At 40.3% G+C, this 15,108-nt stretch overlaps 1 protein-coding gene across 1 annotated transcript; it reads right to left on the reverse strand.

Annotated features, from left to right (window-relative positions):
* Positions 1-1,070: 1,070 nt before the first annotated feature.
* On the reverse strand, positions 1,071-14,753 carry ncaph (non-SMC condensin I complex, subunit H). The gene is made up of 18 exons (XM_072388560.1): positions 14,646-14,753; positions 13,760-13,985; positions 13,573-13,663; positions 13,395-13,487; positions 13,096-13,213; positions 12,794-12,945; positions 12,344-12,533; positions 12,088-12,170; positions 10,122-10,315; positions 9,148-9,293; positions 8,621-8,727; positions 7,310-7,429; positions 6,477-6,584; positions 5,670-5,813; positions 5,351-5,461; positions 4,411-4,487; positions 4,050-4,125; positions 1,071-1,358 (listed from the first exon to the last, which is right to left on the reverse strand). Exons 2-18 carry the CDS (start codon positions 13,975-13,977, stop codon positions 1,299-1,301), a joined length of 2,088 nt encoding a protein of 695 aa, XP_072244661.1. The 5' UTR covers positions 13,978-13,985; positions 14,646-14,753; the 3' UTR covers positions 1,071-1,298.
* Between the last annotated feature and the right edge of the window lie 355 nt (positions 14,754-15,108).

The following is a 15,108-nucleotide window of genomic DNA, read 5'->3' on the forward strand; positions in this document are numbered from 1 at the left end:
GCCTTGCACGCTCAATTGGAGTCCAAAGGCCTTAAATGTGGTCTTTATATTGTTTTAAACATTTTTAACCATATATTGCTCATTTCTTTCTAATAATGTGTCTGAATTTGGTCGAACCCTTTAACAAATTGTACAGTGCTTTCATTTTTTTTTCATAACATTCAAATTCTGAGTTTACTTCCTCAGTCATAAATGTGTAAACTTTCATTACATGTTGTATTTTTCTTTACGGACCTACAAGCCCTGGGGTGTGAGTTGTCATCTTTTATGCTTATGATCAAACAAAAGAATCCTAGTAAAGGTCTGTGCATGACGCCAGACTGTCAAGCGAGCTCGAGGCAATTGTAGACCTAAAAGAAAGACGTGAAAACACCAACGTTTTATGAAGATTTAACAATTTAAGCTCAATAAAACAGTTGTTTTCAGAAGAAGCAGCTCTTTGTGAGCAAACTGACAACAAGGCAATGTAGATAACAGTTGTTGAATAAGTGACATGATTTGGCTTGTTTGTTTTCAGTCTCTACAGTTAAGATATTTTTCATGTTCCTCCATTTCACGAGGAAATAAGTTTCTCTCCATCATCACTTTCAGTGTATTATATTGTTCTACAACACAATTTTACACACCACCTTATTTAGACAAAGATGTTCAGCTTGTACTGATCAGTGAAGTGGAATAAAAAAAGAAAAATGTTAACTTTCTACATAAATAAAGAGAACAATGTTCCCACAGTGCCCCATAGCCCAGTGGACTGGAACGCATCTTTGTCTGCTCAACAACTCCTCCCTGTTCTGCAGCTTTGTTGAACAGATATCTCGCACGTTCTGTATCTGCGTTCCACCTCTGCCGGCAGCGTCAGCCCTGACCAACTGGTTTCCCAAAGATCCTGGAGGGTGGTAATGACACATAAATACCCTGATTACCTGCCATCTTAGCAAATAACTGACGTATGCTAGTCTGAAGTGGCTGTTAAATGCATATCTTGTTAAGGAAACCTCTGCACCGCCTTTATGAAAAAAGCCTTTTATTTCTTTTGACAATATACACCTTTTTTTTTTTAATGGTTAGCAGTTCAATTATCTACAGGATAAAAAGTGGGAAAAAACATTATGCTATGATAAGGAATAAATGTAGATGCAATATCTGCAAATGTCCTTATTGCATTTACACTTAAAAAAAGTTGACAAAAACAACAGTAAAGTGTCGCAGAGAAACCTCAGATATACACAGTAAAAAAAGGACAGAAACTAAAATGAAATTAAAAAGATGCTCCTTTTAAAGTCCTGCAATATTTCTCCTTATTGGCCTTGTCGGATGATGATATCTGACATGTCATCAACCTTCACCAGCTCCAAATTCTGTAAAAAAGAAACAAAAAAAGAGTGAATTCATTCGGACATGTTGAACTCAATAAAAATAAAAACATTTCTGCTTCATTCATCCTTATTTATTTCCTGGATTTTGATATTTTGTCTTATGTAGATCAGAAAAATGGCTAAACTGGAGCAGAAGATAGCAAATGATGACAAAATGTTACAGTTTATCTTCAGTATTATTCTAATATGAGAAATAATAACTGACTGAGTTGTTAAAACACCTCTTCCTACTCCATTTTAAGCAGAGACTATTCAGTCACTGTTCTCATTTGAACCGCCTCGTTTTCTTTTTCTTGTAAACTCAAATATTTTTTGGGGTATTTCATCACATACTTGAAATGACAGACAAACAGAAGACACTTTAGCTCTCCTTGGCGGCCGTGGCTGAGTGATTAGAGTGGGTTAACCGGAAGGTTGGCAGTTTGATTCCCACCCTCACCACTCAAAAGATTGTGAAACCGACAGCTGGAGGCGTGTCAGTCCACCTCCTTGCCACGGCCGAGGTGCCCCCATGCTCCCCGGGCACTGCGATTGGTAGCAGACCGCTCCAGTGTATGGCGTCTGCCTCTATGAGTGTGTGACCCTGTGCATGTACGTGTGCATGTACGTGTGTGTTCAACAGGTGCAGACCTGGATGGGTTAAAGGTGGAGGAAAAATTTTGTATGTATACATGAGAATAAATCTGATCTCTCAATCCTTCGCTCTGAACTAATTACAAACTTATGAAGTGCGCAAATGTAGAGGTAATGACTGGAGATGATCATGTCATCTCCACTTTAATGATAAGACAGAAAGATCTGGTGTGACAACCCTCCAGTCTGTGACCCCTTCCTGACAACCTAAATACTGATCGTAAGAGCACCCCTTGAAGTGGGAACAAAGCTCTGACAATACCTCTTCAAGTATTAATAAACCCATTAAATGGGACATAAAGAGAAAGCTCTTTAACCTGGGCTTTATGTTACATTCTAAGTTTGACCATAAAAAGAGGAATGAGTAGGGATGGGAATGGTTAAGAATTTAGCAATTCCGGTTCCATTGTCAATATCGCTTATCGTTTCGGTCTCTAATCAGTTCTCTTATCGATTCCAGTTATATGTTATAGAAATGGCTTTGGTTGCAGTAACACTTTAATTTCAAGAATGCACCAACATTTGATCTATTTTCACCTCTGTCATTTTTCTTTCCACTGCCTTGATGGAAGGGGTAGCTACAGGTATGTGGGAGCCTGCCTCTGAGCCTGTCTCACTCTTGCTGTCCTCGTCGGGGCTCTCAGGTAAGTAAATGCAGGTAAGAATGGGGGTCTTTCATTAATAATATTATTATTAGTGCTGTTGTTATCAATAACTGCTCTGCTCAGACTCATGGGAGACGTGGCAGGAGTGCGTGAGACTTGAGAGCCCTGCGTTATCTGGGACTTTTGAGACGGGAGACGCTGTGCCACAGGCTCCCCCATGAGAGTTGCCGCCGGCGCTTAGCAGCGTGTCAAAGACTTTACATTTGTGCAAAGTAATTGCATGCTGTGCGGTCAAATGTTTCAGCATGTTGGAGGTATTTCCCCCCCTTTGATGTGATCAAAGCTCTGCACGTGTTGCAACTGGCCCTAGTATTGTTTTGGTTTTATTTTGTTACGTGTTTGGTGAAATATAACCCAACTTTGGAGCGCTTCTGCCTCAACGCCATGTTGGAAACATTCTGAGTCAAAAGACGAAGCGTGCACATGACGTCATCACGCAAATACGTCGGCCTATAGATAGTATCTTCAGGCAGGAGGATTAATGATTCCACAGAATCAAACTACTGGGAGCTGGCTCTCTTCAAGAATCGGTTCTCAATTCCCATCCCGAGGAATGAGATGAACAAATCAAATCAATAGCTGTTGTCTGTAAAATACTCCTATTTATCTTTTAGTGGAGTAAAAGCTGAACCCCACTCTAGCTTAGCTCTATCCATGGCCACACTAACGTGATATGGTAATATCCATCCAGTCACACAGCTGCTATAAACTTTCTAAACTCCTGTTCTCCTGCTGGGCAGAGGTGGCCTAAGTGCTGGGAACAGGAAATGGAACGAACTTAATGGTGTTAGTTTAATTTAGTTTTCCTGTGTGTGTTTGTGGGCTGATCAGCCAATATTCAAGCTTCACCTTCGTCTCATTTTTTAGGCCAATTGTTTGCGTTAGTGGTTGGTTTTATTACAATTTTTTTTTAGCTTTGTTACTTTGACCTCTTTTAAGGCCCATTTTGTTTTGAGTTTGTGGTCATTTTGGTATAGATAAACACCCTTTGATGAGCTCAACCCGCACCCGGCTGTCTTTGGACTGTTCGGTCCTTCACAGCAAAGAAAATCCACCTTCCAGCACCTCAACACATCTGAGGCAACAGGAGATGAGCTACGAGTTGAACAGAGGAAAAACTGCATTTCTCTGCTGGTATGTGATGCACTTTTAATGGAAGTAACCACAAATTAAATGTAAAGAGCAGGGTTTTGGGTTAGACTGTAGCTTGTAACTTATTCTCCAGTACCAAGGCCAGATTTATACTCTAAATAACATCAGTCATCACTGTGGTCTTTGAAAATTCTGCTGTTTGATTCTGTGTTGTTCTCCAGGTCTCTGAGCAGCAGAATGTGGAACTTACTGCCTAATAAACAACCAGCCACAGTGTTCTCACCTTTTCATTGGCAAGATGAAGCAGAGCGACAAACGCCAATGGCACCGACAGGTTCTGAGCCATAGTGTTTGGCAATCTGGAAGAAAAAACAAGACATTCACATTAACAGTAGATTGTACCTTCCATTAATTATGATGGAAGTTCAAGATGGTGCAGATATCCAGTTTTCTGTTAGATTGAGGTTAAACTATGAGGGAAAATCATTCAACCTTGAGGAATATGAAAACATTAGAGTGGACGCTCTGATCGATCTTCACCCTGACAACAGCGAGGTAAGGGATGCAGCACGAGTCCTACTCTGTGATAATAATTCCTTATTAGTGCTGTGCCACGGCAGGCATGACACGAGGTCTTCTGGTACCTTTGAAGCAGTGACTTTGTGGTCTGACTGAAGACTTTCTCCCCACACACTTCTGGCGTTTTCTCAGTCTCCTCCCCCTGTAGGGAACATGAAGGTTAAACCAATAAAAACAGAACTGGACACACAAAAAAACAAAAATCAAATAGATAAACAGCTAAAACTGTTCCTGTAACTGTTTAGGACACATGCCAACTAAAATGTTTATTTTGTAAATTTGTCCAAAGATTCATGAGTGTTTGGTTCAATTAAAAAATAAAATAATTTAATGATTAAGCTTCAAGTTTCAATTTGCTGACAAAGTCTGAGTGAAGACACTGCACTGTATGGGAGTGATACAGGATGAACTGCATTTAGACAGGGATTAAAGTCTATCTATTAGATCTACTCAAATTTTAATTTTTTTTTTAGGATACTTGTACTTTAATACGTGTGTGTGTGTATAAAACATATTTTGCAGGTATATAGCATACATTTGTATACATTTTTGTGTACATTTATTTTTTTACTGAAGCTATTTGACAAACATTTATTGATTATTTGATATTATTGTAACAAAACACTCAAGCAGCAACCTGTTTTTTGTGCGCTTTTTTGCTCTGTCAGTCCAAATGTTCTATTCTGGAATAAAGATGTGGAAATTAAAAGTCTTTGGGTTTTTTTTTGTTGTTAGTTGCAGCCCTCGTCCATTGTTCGTTTATGTTGTTACAATGTTTTCAATAGGTCTTTCTTGGATCATTTCACAAATTTTTCATATTGAGCCTGAATGTGTTTAATATTTTGTAGTTTTCACTGTTGTCTGAAGAAAGAGAGAAAAAAAAGAGGGCAAATAAAACTTCAAAAGACGTGTATGATTCCTGGCTGTTATTTCACTCGGCGTGTGCAGGTGCAGTTACAATAGGGGAAGAAAAGGGTCCATGGCTATTCAGTTCTTGTAGTTTACCTGTGTTGCTTTTTCTGGGCTTTCAGTCAAAAGACTCCACATGTTGGTCTTCAGTCTCTTCATATCCATTTTCTTTGCTGTCTTGGCATAGTTGATTTCAATTTTGTTGACCTAAATGAAAAAGCAGCATAGTAAATACATGGAAAACTACAAAACAAGGTCAATACTGAGGTAAACTTCTGTAGACGAAGATTATAGCGCAGGTTTAGTTATTTCCTGTGTCTTAAAGGTATTACCATATAAGCTTTGAGTGGAGAGATGCCACTCAAACCAAGGCCCACATAAAGCTGGGCTTGAGCTCCAGTTTTGCATTACTCACTCTGTGTGGCTCAGGAACCAGATCCTCTTCCCCGTACGTGGACACGCCCTCGAGATCTTGCGAAGACGGAGGTATACTGTCACCTGAGGGCTGTGTATCATCTGAACCGGCAAATCCTTCGACATCATCATCACTGTCACCACCCTGAGATGGAATATGGAGGAAGAGATGCTAAAAGGAGGGATATTTGACGTGGTTTTTCCTTGCTGTGGCTGGAGCTGCAGTGCAGGTGTGATGCAGTGTTCAATGAAAGTCTATCCAGAAAACCAACTGAAGAGCCCGTCTGTGACAACATCAGTTTAAGGTCAAATGTTTTTTGTTTCTGTTTTTACATTATTGCTACATGTTGTATTTACATTGTGACACAGTAAGAAGAAACATTTAAATGGCAGTCGAGACGCTGCTGGTCTGAATACACAAGTAACTTAATACATGTGATACATTACTGATTTGAGACAATCTGTGCGCTGTATGAGGGAAATAAATGGTCTGATTCAGTTAAATGAGCTGCTTAAATAAAGCTGAGACCATGTGATCATCATGATGTGGACACAGCTCATTGAATATCATTTTAGTAAGCCTGATCATGGTCTGTTGTATGAACTAAGATCAGAAAAATCCACTGGCTGCCTCAGTGTTGAGCCTTTCAGGTGTGCGCCTGTAAAACATGCTGCAAAACCAGCAGATATCATCATTATAATTGTATATCATAATATACAATTGCTTCAAGCATCATGCTGTGATTTTCTGTGAAGAAAAGCTCTGTTAACAGAAAAAAAAAAGTTATATTAAAGGACAGTTTCAGACCTGAAGACCTGGACAAAAGTTGGCTGTATCATTGGCGTTGTTGTAATCATAATCGCCGATGCCTTCTCCAAGCTCTCCAGACAGCCTCTTCTGGCCTTCTTGACTCAACTAGAGAAAACAAACCCCAACACATAGTTTCTGTCTTAAAACAACGCAAACTACAAACAGTCTTTCATTATTGAAAATCAGTGTAAATTATAGTCTCCATTTTGTGAGATATGGGCTAAAAGGCAGTTACAAAAATCAGATCTCAACAGTGGCGCTTGCTTTGGATTTTTATGACGTTCAGAGCTGAACCAACTCACTTTCTATTCATTGACTAACTAATCCTGTCCAATCCAGTAAATACTAGAAAGATTTAAACTAGTGGTCTAACTTTTAATGGTTTAACCTGATTCAGACAGAACCAGTAAAAGATTTCCCCAAAATGCTGGAAATCTGTAGCAGTCATTCTCAGATGTAAAGAAAAACCTGAAAAATGGGAATCCGCTTACATAAAAGAACAAAATACAGCTGTTGTTGTGTTTAATACATCCAAGAGCCTTTTACTGAGTTTTTTTCTGCAAGCGATACATAGTATGCCTTTGGAAAAGACCTTTCTAATGTACACAACTGCATTTACCCTGGTAAAAAAAAAAACTGTGGCCATAGACAGACTCTGAATGAGGTCTCAGTGACCAGAGACATCATTCACACCTCTACCTGGATCATAAGTTCACACCTGGTGTGCTCTAGGACTTATGTGTAAAGAACTCACTCTTTACTCAATCTGTAAAAATAATCCTTTGTAATTTCAGGAATGCTGGGAGCTGACAGAATAAGTGAAGTCTCACCGAGCTGGAGGGTTTGAGGCTGAGCTGAGAGAGCGTCTCTGGGGGAAACTGGAAATCTGCTGGTAGAGTCGTCTTCTTGTTGCTGGTACTGAGCGCAGACTTGTTGTTAGTGGTTGCTGCCTGTAAGGTCAAAGCAGGAAATTTAAGATTCGGGGAGTTAAAATTAGCAGATGCTCTAACTAGTGACGCCTTTCAGAGATCCTGTGTGAAAGTCCGCTGAATTACATTAGTAGAGCCAGGTGATTTGTCAATATCGCACACACACCCACACACACACGAAGGATCGGAGCTACAGAGTGACACTTTTCCTTTCATCTATTTCCATGATGCGGTTTTAACAGGAAGCATTAAAGCTGTATTAAATTCTGTTGGTCAACAAACAGGTGAAAGCAGATCTCTCGAGCTGAGACATAAAAGACCTTCAGACGTAGTAATTCAGACAGCGGCTGCATCAAATGTAATTCCCAAAGTGCTGAATGGTGCGTTGCCATGGCCACTGCACCAAAAGTGCCACATCATGGCCTTAATGCCTCTGTAGTTTAATAGATTAAACATACTGAGACAGATCACCTCTGACTCTGTCATTAGGTGTCAAAGAGGGAACTTCAGAATGTGAAGCATGTATGTAACCACACTGCAGACGTTTCATTTCCATATAAAACTGCCAAGATGACTTTAACTGAGAAAAACATAGAAACTACATGATTGATTAATTAATTAGCTACAATAAGTGTGGTGGGTGCAATGTTATCTCTGTCCAGAAACACCTGATCAATGTTCTGATTACTGACTTGTATGAACTGTAAGGCTCATTAGTTCTCGGTTAGTAATAATTTACATGGAAGGCTGTTACGATCATGGAATTTCAGCTGACGACTGAATTAATAATTGAATAGTCTTCCCTGTTCACTTTAGATTTTTGGATCGATGCTCTGAAATTCTGCTGCAAATATGAATTTTCCAAGTTTCCTTTTATTTTGACATAAAACCCTGTAATATTAATGTCAGCAGTTACTTATATGCGGTCATTCGTACATTAAAAAAGTAAATGCTCGCTAAAACAGAGTAGAGAAAGGCTGGAACTGGTGGAAAATATCATGGAAATAGTGACAAAAATATGACATTTGTGTGACAATGCAACAATTCAAAATCATCGGAATCAAGTCAGATAATTTAGTCATATGATTATTCTATAATTGTGACAGCCTTATTTACATAGACAGGGCAATTACATATATACACTGTCATATTCAATCCAGTCAGTGTCAATGAATGTGCTATGTTAGGAAAGAAAAGGTCATTTTTTTTTACCCTTGTGGTGCGGAAGTAGGTGTCAAAGTTGACATCATCACTGAAGTCTATTTCAAATGTCTTTTTGGGCTTCCTTTTTCGTGTCTCCTTGTCAGGCAAATGATCCACTAAGAGATCAAATAAAACAAAACGGACAGGATCAGAACCGTGCACTCATTCCGCAGGGCATGTCCACCCTCAGAAAATCCTCTCAGCTGTAAGAGAAATATGTTTATTTAAGAACTGAGTCATTTCCCTGAATTGATGCTACAATATACACTTTTAAAGTCAGCACATTTATATTTGGGGGAAAATTATTAAAGTAATACTGTCAAGACATTCATGATAAAATCTATAAACACCTAAAGATCCACATGAGGAAAGTACAGCTTCATTAACTAGTTATTTTTATCATTACAATGCGTTCTGTTAACACATCTGTCGGCAAATAGTCTTAACAGTACGCAACAATTTCGCAAAAAGCGGTAACTTCGCTAGTCGGGAATCATAGTTAACTTATCGTGTGTTACAGCATTAATTTCACTCACATTTGTGCTTTGGTTTGAACTGCCAGTATCCAGGTCCAGCCCAGGTGGCCATGGTCCTTGGGCTGAAGTACGAATACTCCCTGGGCTGAGAGGACAGCTGCAGACACATAGTGGCGATGTCTCCCTCTCCAATGGGAATCACATCCCTACACGAACAACACAACAATCATCCAAACAAGCGGTCATTTCATGGAAGCTTCTGATGAATTAAAAGCCGTCTCCACCGGTGACAATAGGCCCCGCAGATTCTTCACAACAATGAGTAATATTCTAAAACTCAAGTAGGAAATGAAGAGAGGATGTTCTGTTTCTGCAGAGAACTTAATGGAGGCTATTCTTTCATATATAACACAAACTGCATTATAGTACCAGGAGGCAGACGAGAAAGTGCAGTAAAGTATAAAGAAAGCCTGCTTAGTTTCCATGAGAGCAGCCAGTATATGGCTCAATATGTGCCTATATGAAAATACATTTTTCTAAAAAGGGCATTAAGTAGAAATAGATGCCTGGTTTAATTTCTAAATGATGTCATCACAATTTTATAACCGTGGCTGGATTTTAATATGATTTTTTTGCTTTTTAAGAACTGACACAGAGTGCTGCAAAACGTATAATCTGTGAGCTCGACGTAACACACAATCTTACCGTCCTTTGCCAGAGCCAGAGGCCTCACAACCCTCCAAACTGCATTATAGTACCAGGAGGCAGACGAGAAAGTGCAGTAAAGTATAAAGAAAGCCTGCTTAGTTTCCATGAGACCAGCCAGTATATGGCTCAATATGTGCCTATATGAAAATACATTTTTCTAAAAAGGGCATTAAGTAGAAATAGATGCCTGGTTTAATTTCTAAATGGTGTCATCACAATTTTATAACCGTGGCTGGATTTTAATATGATTTTTTTGCTTTTTAAGAACTGACACTGAGTGCTGCAAAACGTATCATCTGTGAGCTCGACGTAACACACAATCTTACCGTCCTTTGCCAGAGCCAGAGGCCTCACAACCTTCCTTGTGCTCATTGGATCCGTCCTCGCTGTCAGCTGGTCCGTCCTCAAAGTCAGCATCAAAGTCCGGGCAGTCATCCTCCTCTGGTTCTGGCTCAGGTTCAGCATTCATATCAAACACGTGCTCGCCCTGCTTCATCTTCTCCAGGAGCTGATTCGTGGTCTGAAATAAGGAACAATCAGATAGATGGCAGTTATTGTGATCATCATCTCTGGAGTGTGATGAAGCAAGCATCTTTATCCTATTAAAGGTCATCTTAATACGAGTGACTAGTTGAGACTTGAAGATTGTAAATGCTTTAATGAGGAAACCAAATTCAGACCCAAACATTGTATCATATTAAGCCTGTTTAAAGGCCGCTATAAATGCACTTTAAAAGGTCCAATATACGACTGTAAAGAGCCACAGGGTTTTGTATTGAAGCAGCAACAAACAAAACCAACACTAGAAGTGAAGCCGAATTTGGCTCCCTTCAAGCAACATGTAGACTTCTAGCCCTTAAAAGTTGACTCCAGGAAACCTTTTAGCCAAAGTTGGTAATTCAGTTGAGTAAATTCTGCAAGTTTGCCTTCTCAGGATTGCACGGCCTGGATTCACATGCACAGGCAGCCAGACTAGCTGTCACAACACAGAAATAAAACCACATGGCCAAAGGAGAGGAACTACTAATCCAGGTAAAACACATTCACATGCTGACTGCACTTGAGTTATTAGCTCTTTTTACTTATTTTCTAATTAAATACATGACAAACCTCTACTTTGTCACCTCTGACAGAGTTGGACTAGTGGGTTCCTTCTATGCAGTTTACTGTTAGCTTTTTATATCGCTTGTTATATCTTCATTTGTAAGTCGCTTTGGATAAAAGCGTCTGCTAAATGCATAAACATAAACCAATTGACCCTTCGCTAAGCCCCTCCCACAAACGGCTTATGTCCAATCCTACGTTAGCAACCGTAACTATGCACAAGAGGCCAGTCAAGCGTTCGGCAGAAAGCAATATGCCGAAACGGTGTGCATACAGGACTTGCAAGTCCGACAGTCGATATCCAAGAAGTTTAAAGGGTGGTGTTGAATTCTTTGCCTTCCTCAGCCCAAGACGCAACAAGAGAGATGCCGGGTGTGGATAAAGCAGCGTCGAAGACCACACGAACAGCTGAATCCCTCCAAAATCAATAAGAGCACCTACGTTTGTTAGCTAAGGTAAAGTGCTAGCTAACGTTAGCTAACCACAGTTTTGTGTGATGACATTAACAAAGACGTCTCTGTTAAACCTTGAGCCACTGTGTAATATTAAATATAACAGATAGAGACAAACATTTTGTGAAGGGACGCCCTACAACCAACTTCACAAATCCTGTGGCTGCTCTTTCTTAACAATAGATGAGATCGGAACACCTTTAATCTTGCAACCCTTTGGTTTGTGCCACTGTTGTGGTAAACTTGTGCAAGATATTGCTGAGCTTTGCTGTGCCTTAATGAGGTCAAATGTGTACATCACCCCTACTATATGTGAGCAATATCCTGTCGCATTGTAAACAAATACAAGATAGAACATCGTTGTTCTTTTATGTGCTGTTTTTGTTATTCGAAGTGTCAACACGTGTTGCCTGGCGCTTACATTGAGAGCGGTGTACTTTTTCCTCTATTTTGAGTTCCTCTTCGTTTGAACTTCACCAACATTTAATCCATGTTTCTCGCTCGAGGAGGGAAAGCTTGACTGCTGTAGCAACAGTAACCAAGGGGGGCGTGGCTTAGCGAAGGGTCAATTAAGGTTTTAGACCTGAAAGTCAGACCCTGTCTATTGTCCCTGTATTTAAGACATTTTAAAGCCTTTAGACTTCAGGATCTACAGGGAATTAACTTGAACACAGACGGTTAGTTCTGACAGGATCATTTATAATATGGCATTTGATGGTTAGATGGTATCTCTGACCTGCTCAGGGTTCCAGCTTGTGAAGGAGAAGTCCTGAAGCGAAGGACAGATGGAGCTTTTCTCCTGGGAACGCTGCAGTCCGGCTGGCAGAACCACAGCACAGATAAACAGGGTTTAGCATTTCTACTAAGTAACAGCTCAAAAGATACAATACAGTTGGGTGGCAGTGAAATTCAGACAAACATCCAACTAATGGCACTGTGAATAACATTAACAAGAGGGAAATACACTTTTGTACTACATAAATAATTGTTACCCATAAAGGGGGATGTGGGGACTTCCTGTGGAGGTGGAGAAGAGTAGGAGGGTGTGGACTGAAGAAGCGTCATGTACGAGGGAAACAGCAGCTCGCAGCGGCTGTTCTCACTGAAGAGAACAGACAGGAAGACACCCGCTGTACTGCTCTCATCGAAGGATGAGGCCATTCGCTGAAACATGGGGTCCACCTGGGAGCGTGACATGGTCAGTTTGAGTTCAATAAGCTTGATATCTACTAAAGCGGGCCAGGTAAAATATCCTTCATTTATGCTAACTGTTAGAGATGGGGGAGAGAGTTGGAACGGACCAAAGATGAACAAACAAAACAAAAAAATCCCCTCGTGACGTGTCTAACTGATCGTAATCATACAGAAACGCTACTGAGACATTTGACAGATAGATGCTTATAATGCGAACACCAGTGACAGAATCATGTTGATCATCATACCCCACACTTCCTCTCAGACTCAGCACTGTTGATGTTGCTCAGGTTCTGCTCCACTGTTTTCTTAGGAGGCCTCTTTTTCTTTGGCTGCTTGGCAATCACCTCACCTCCTGCCAGTCCTTCATCTTCTCCTCCCTCTTCCTTTGGACCATGAGCTGCATATATACAAAAAGCGAAGAACAAAAAGGCAATGTATCAATTTTCAATGCAGATTGGTTCGGCCTAATTTTACATTCTGTGAGAAAAAGTAGGAAAATGTGCACCCTTGACCCAGAATAATCTGGTGTTTTCAAGAAAAGCCTCACCCTCTCCAGGTTTTGTCTCAGCGCCCAGACCACCCAGCACTCTGTAAGCATCAGCATGAACAGCATCCACTCTCACAGCATAGATCTTTGTGCTGGCATCCAGAGTGCCAGCTGCCACCTTTAAGATGGCACACACACGAAATGAAAGAAAAAAAAAAAAAAAAAACACATGAAGAATGTTTATTTATTTATATATATATATATATATATGTTATGTTTTTTGTGTATCTGAAGCTTTTTTTAAAGTTTAATTCTCAATGCTACAATCTACTTTCAAGAGCAGATATCAAAGGACATACCTTAAAGTTAGTGAGCTCAGAGTCCTTCTGTTTTAGAATATCAGCCATGTAATCAATCAAATGCAGACCAAAGGCATTTTTGGTGGTAATTTTCTGCCAAAAGGAAAATAAATGTATCAGAGTCAGTTTATAAGATATAGTCCCTGTATATTCATGCATCAAGTAAACATACACTTACATTTTCTGTAGAAAGTTTTATACAGGTGGAATAGTGCTCCGAGATCTGAGCATTTGACAACTTGGGTACGGCAGCAGGAGTCCCAACGGCACTGCAGACAAAAAGCAGACCACGATTAAAGCTCTCAACATACGGGTGCACCGTAGATGCCAGGCAGATTGTTAATGTGCTTTATTACACAGCTTACCTGTGTGATGCAGAGTCACTGAAGGAAGTATCAGTGGCAGCCTGAAGGTCAATGACTCTTGACCTCCTGCGCTGCCGACGCTCCTGCTCGTCATCATTACCGGGGAATGCTGCCAGCAAAGGGGTGCTGCAGGCTGCAGGGGACAGACCCTTGTTCTTCAAAGAGGATGACGTCCATCCTGGACGTACCCGGGAGACAGGCGTGGAGGCTGCGCTCATGTTAGCGACTGACAAAGACAAAAAACTGATATTGATAGAAGTTTTACCGACCAAAGAATACCCTAAAACTAAAGGTGATATAGTTTACATATTGAGAGAAAAACGGACTTTTAGAGAGTAAAAAGTTTACTTCCGTCTTCTTACTTTTAAAAGCAAAGTTTCACAGTGTTTAATCCAAGCGATGAGCATGCAACCAGTGTTTGGACACAAGTAAAAACTATTCAGGTGCTAAATAGTTATAATTATAAATGCTTAATGACAAAAGATAAAGTAAGACAGTAGTCATGTGGATTCATGTTCATGGACTAGAACCGTATTTTCTATTCACCTTAGCTTGTATGCCAGTCTCATATAAACAAAAGGTCACCATCATATATCAGTAAGTTGCCAAAAAGGTGGCACAAATAGATTTTTATTGCGTTTTGAGAGCGCAAACGTCATCCCGGGGCAACAATTTCAGCAAACGAACTTATTTAGCACTTATTGTACCCTAATAGAATCGTTTCACAAGCACATTAGCAGCTAATTTCACCTATGCTAACTTCACATGCAACTTAGCATAACAACGATAGCCGCCGTACAACCGTCTTCTTCGTGGCCTTGTAAGATAAATGGGTCACTAACGCACTAAATATTTACGAAAACACTTTTAATTCATCTTGACGTACCTCAAAATGTCAAGATTGACAGTGGATACACTTTGTAATATTTCATACAAGAACAGAGCAAATCGCAGCTTCTCTTCCTATTCGGCGTTTGAATTTTTGCGCCGAACGGTTTACGTAACGCAACAATACGTCATGACGTTTAACCACGCCCACCTGACAACTGTATCTCAGCGACTAAACAAAGTAGAAGTTAATATTTGAGGGTAATGTTAGTTTCGGCTGCTAGTGGTGTGGTGATTAGCACCGTCGCCTCACAGCAAGAAGGTTCCAGGTTCAACTTTTCTGTATGGAGTTTGCATGTTCTCCCCGTGTATGGTGGTTTCTCTCCGGGTACTCCCGCTTCCTCCAAAAACATGCATGTTAGGTTAATTGACAACTCTAAATTGTCCTTAGGAGGGAGTGTGAGCGTATGTGTGGTTGTTTGTCTCGTTTGTCTCTGTGTGGCCCTGTGATGGACTGGCGA

The sequence above is a fragment of the Leuresthes tenuis genome, unplaced genomic scaffold, assembly GCF_036924035.1.
Source record: "Leuresthes tenuis unplaced genomic scaffold, fLeuTen1.0.hap1 SCAF_6, whole genome shotgun sequence".
NCBI classification, from domain to species: domain Eukaryota; kingdom Metazoa; phylum Chordata; class Actinopteri; order Atheriniformes; family Atherinopsidae; genus Leuresthes; species Leuresthes tenuis.

Excerpts from the sequence above, each read along its gene's own strand:
- ncaph (XM_072388560.1), bottom strand. The coding sequence starts at position 13,977 with ATGAGCGCAGCCTCCACGCCTGTCTCCCGGGTACGTCCAGGATGGACG. Across the intron at positions 9,294-10,121 it reads TCTGGCTCTGGCAAAGGACG|GGATGTGATTCCCATTGGAG; the intron begins GTAAGATTGTGT and ends TTGTTCGTGTAG. Across the intron at positions 6,585-7,309 it reads GCCTCAAACCCTCCAGCTCG|TTGAGTCAAGAAGGCCAGAA; the intron begins GTGAGACTTCAC and ends TGTTTTCTCTAG.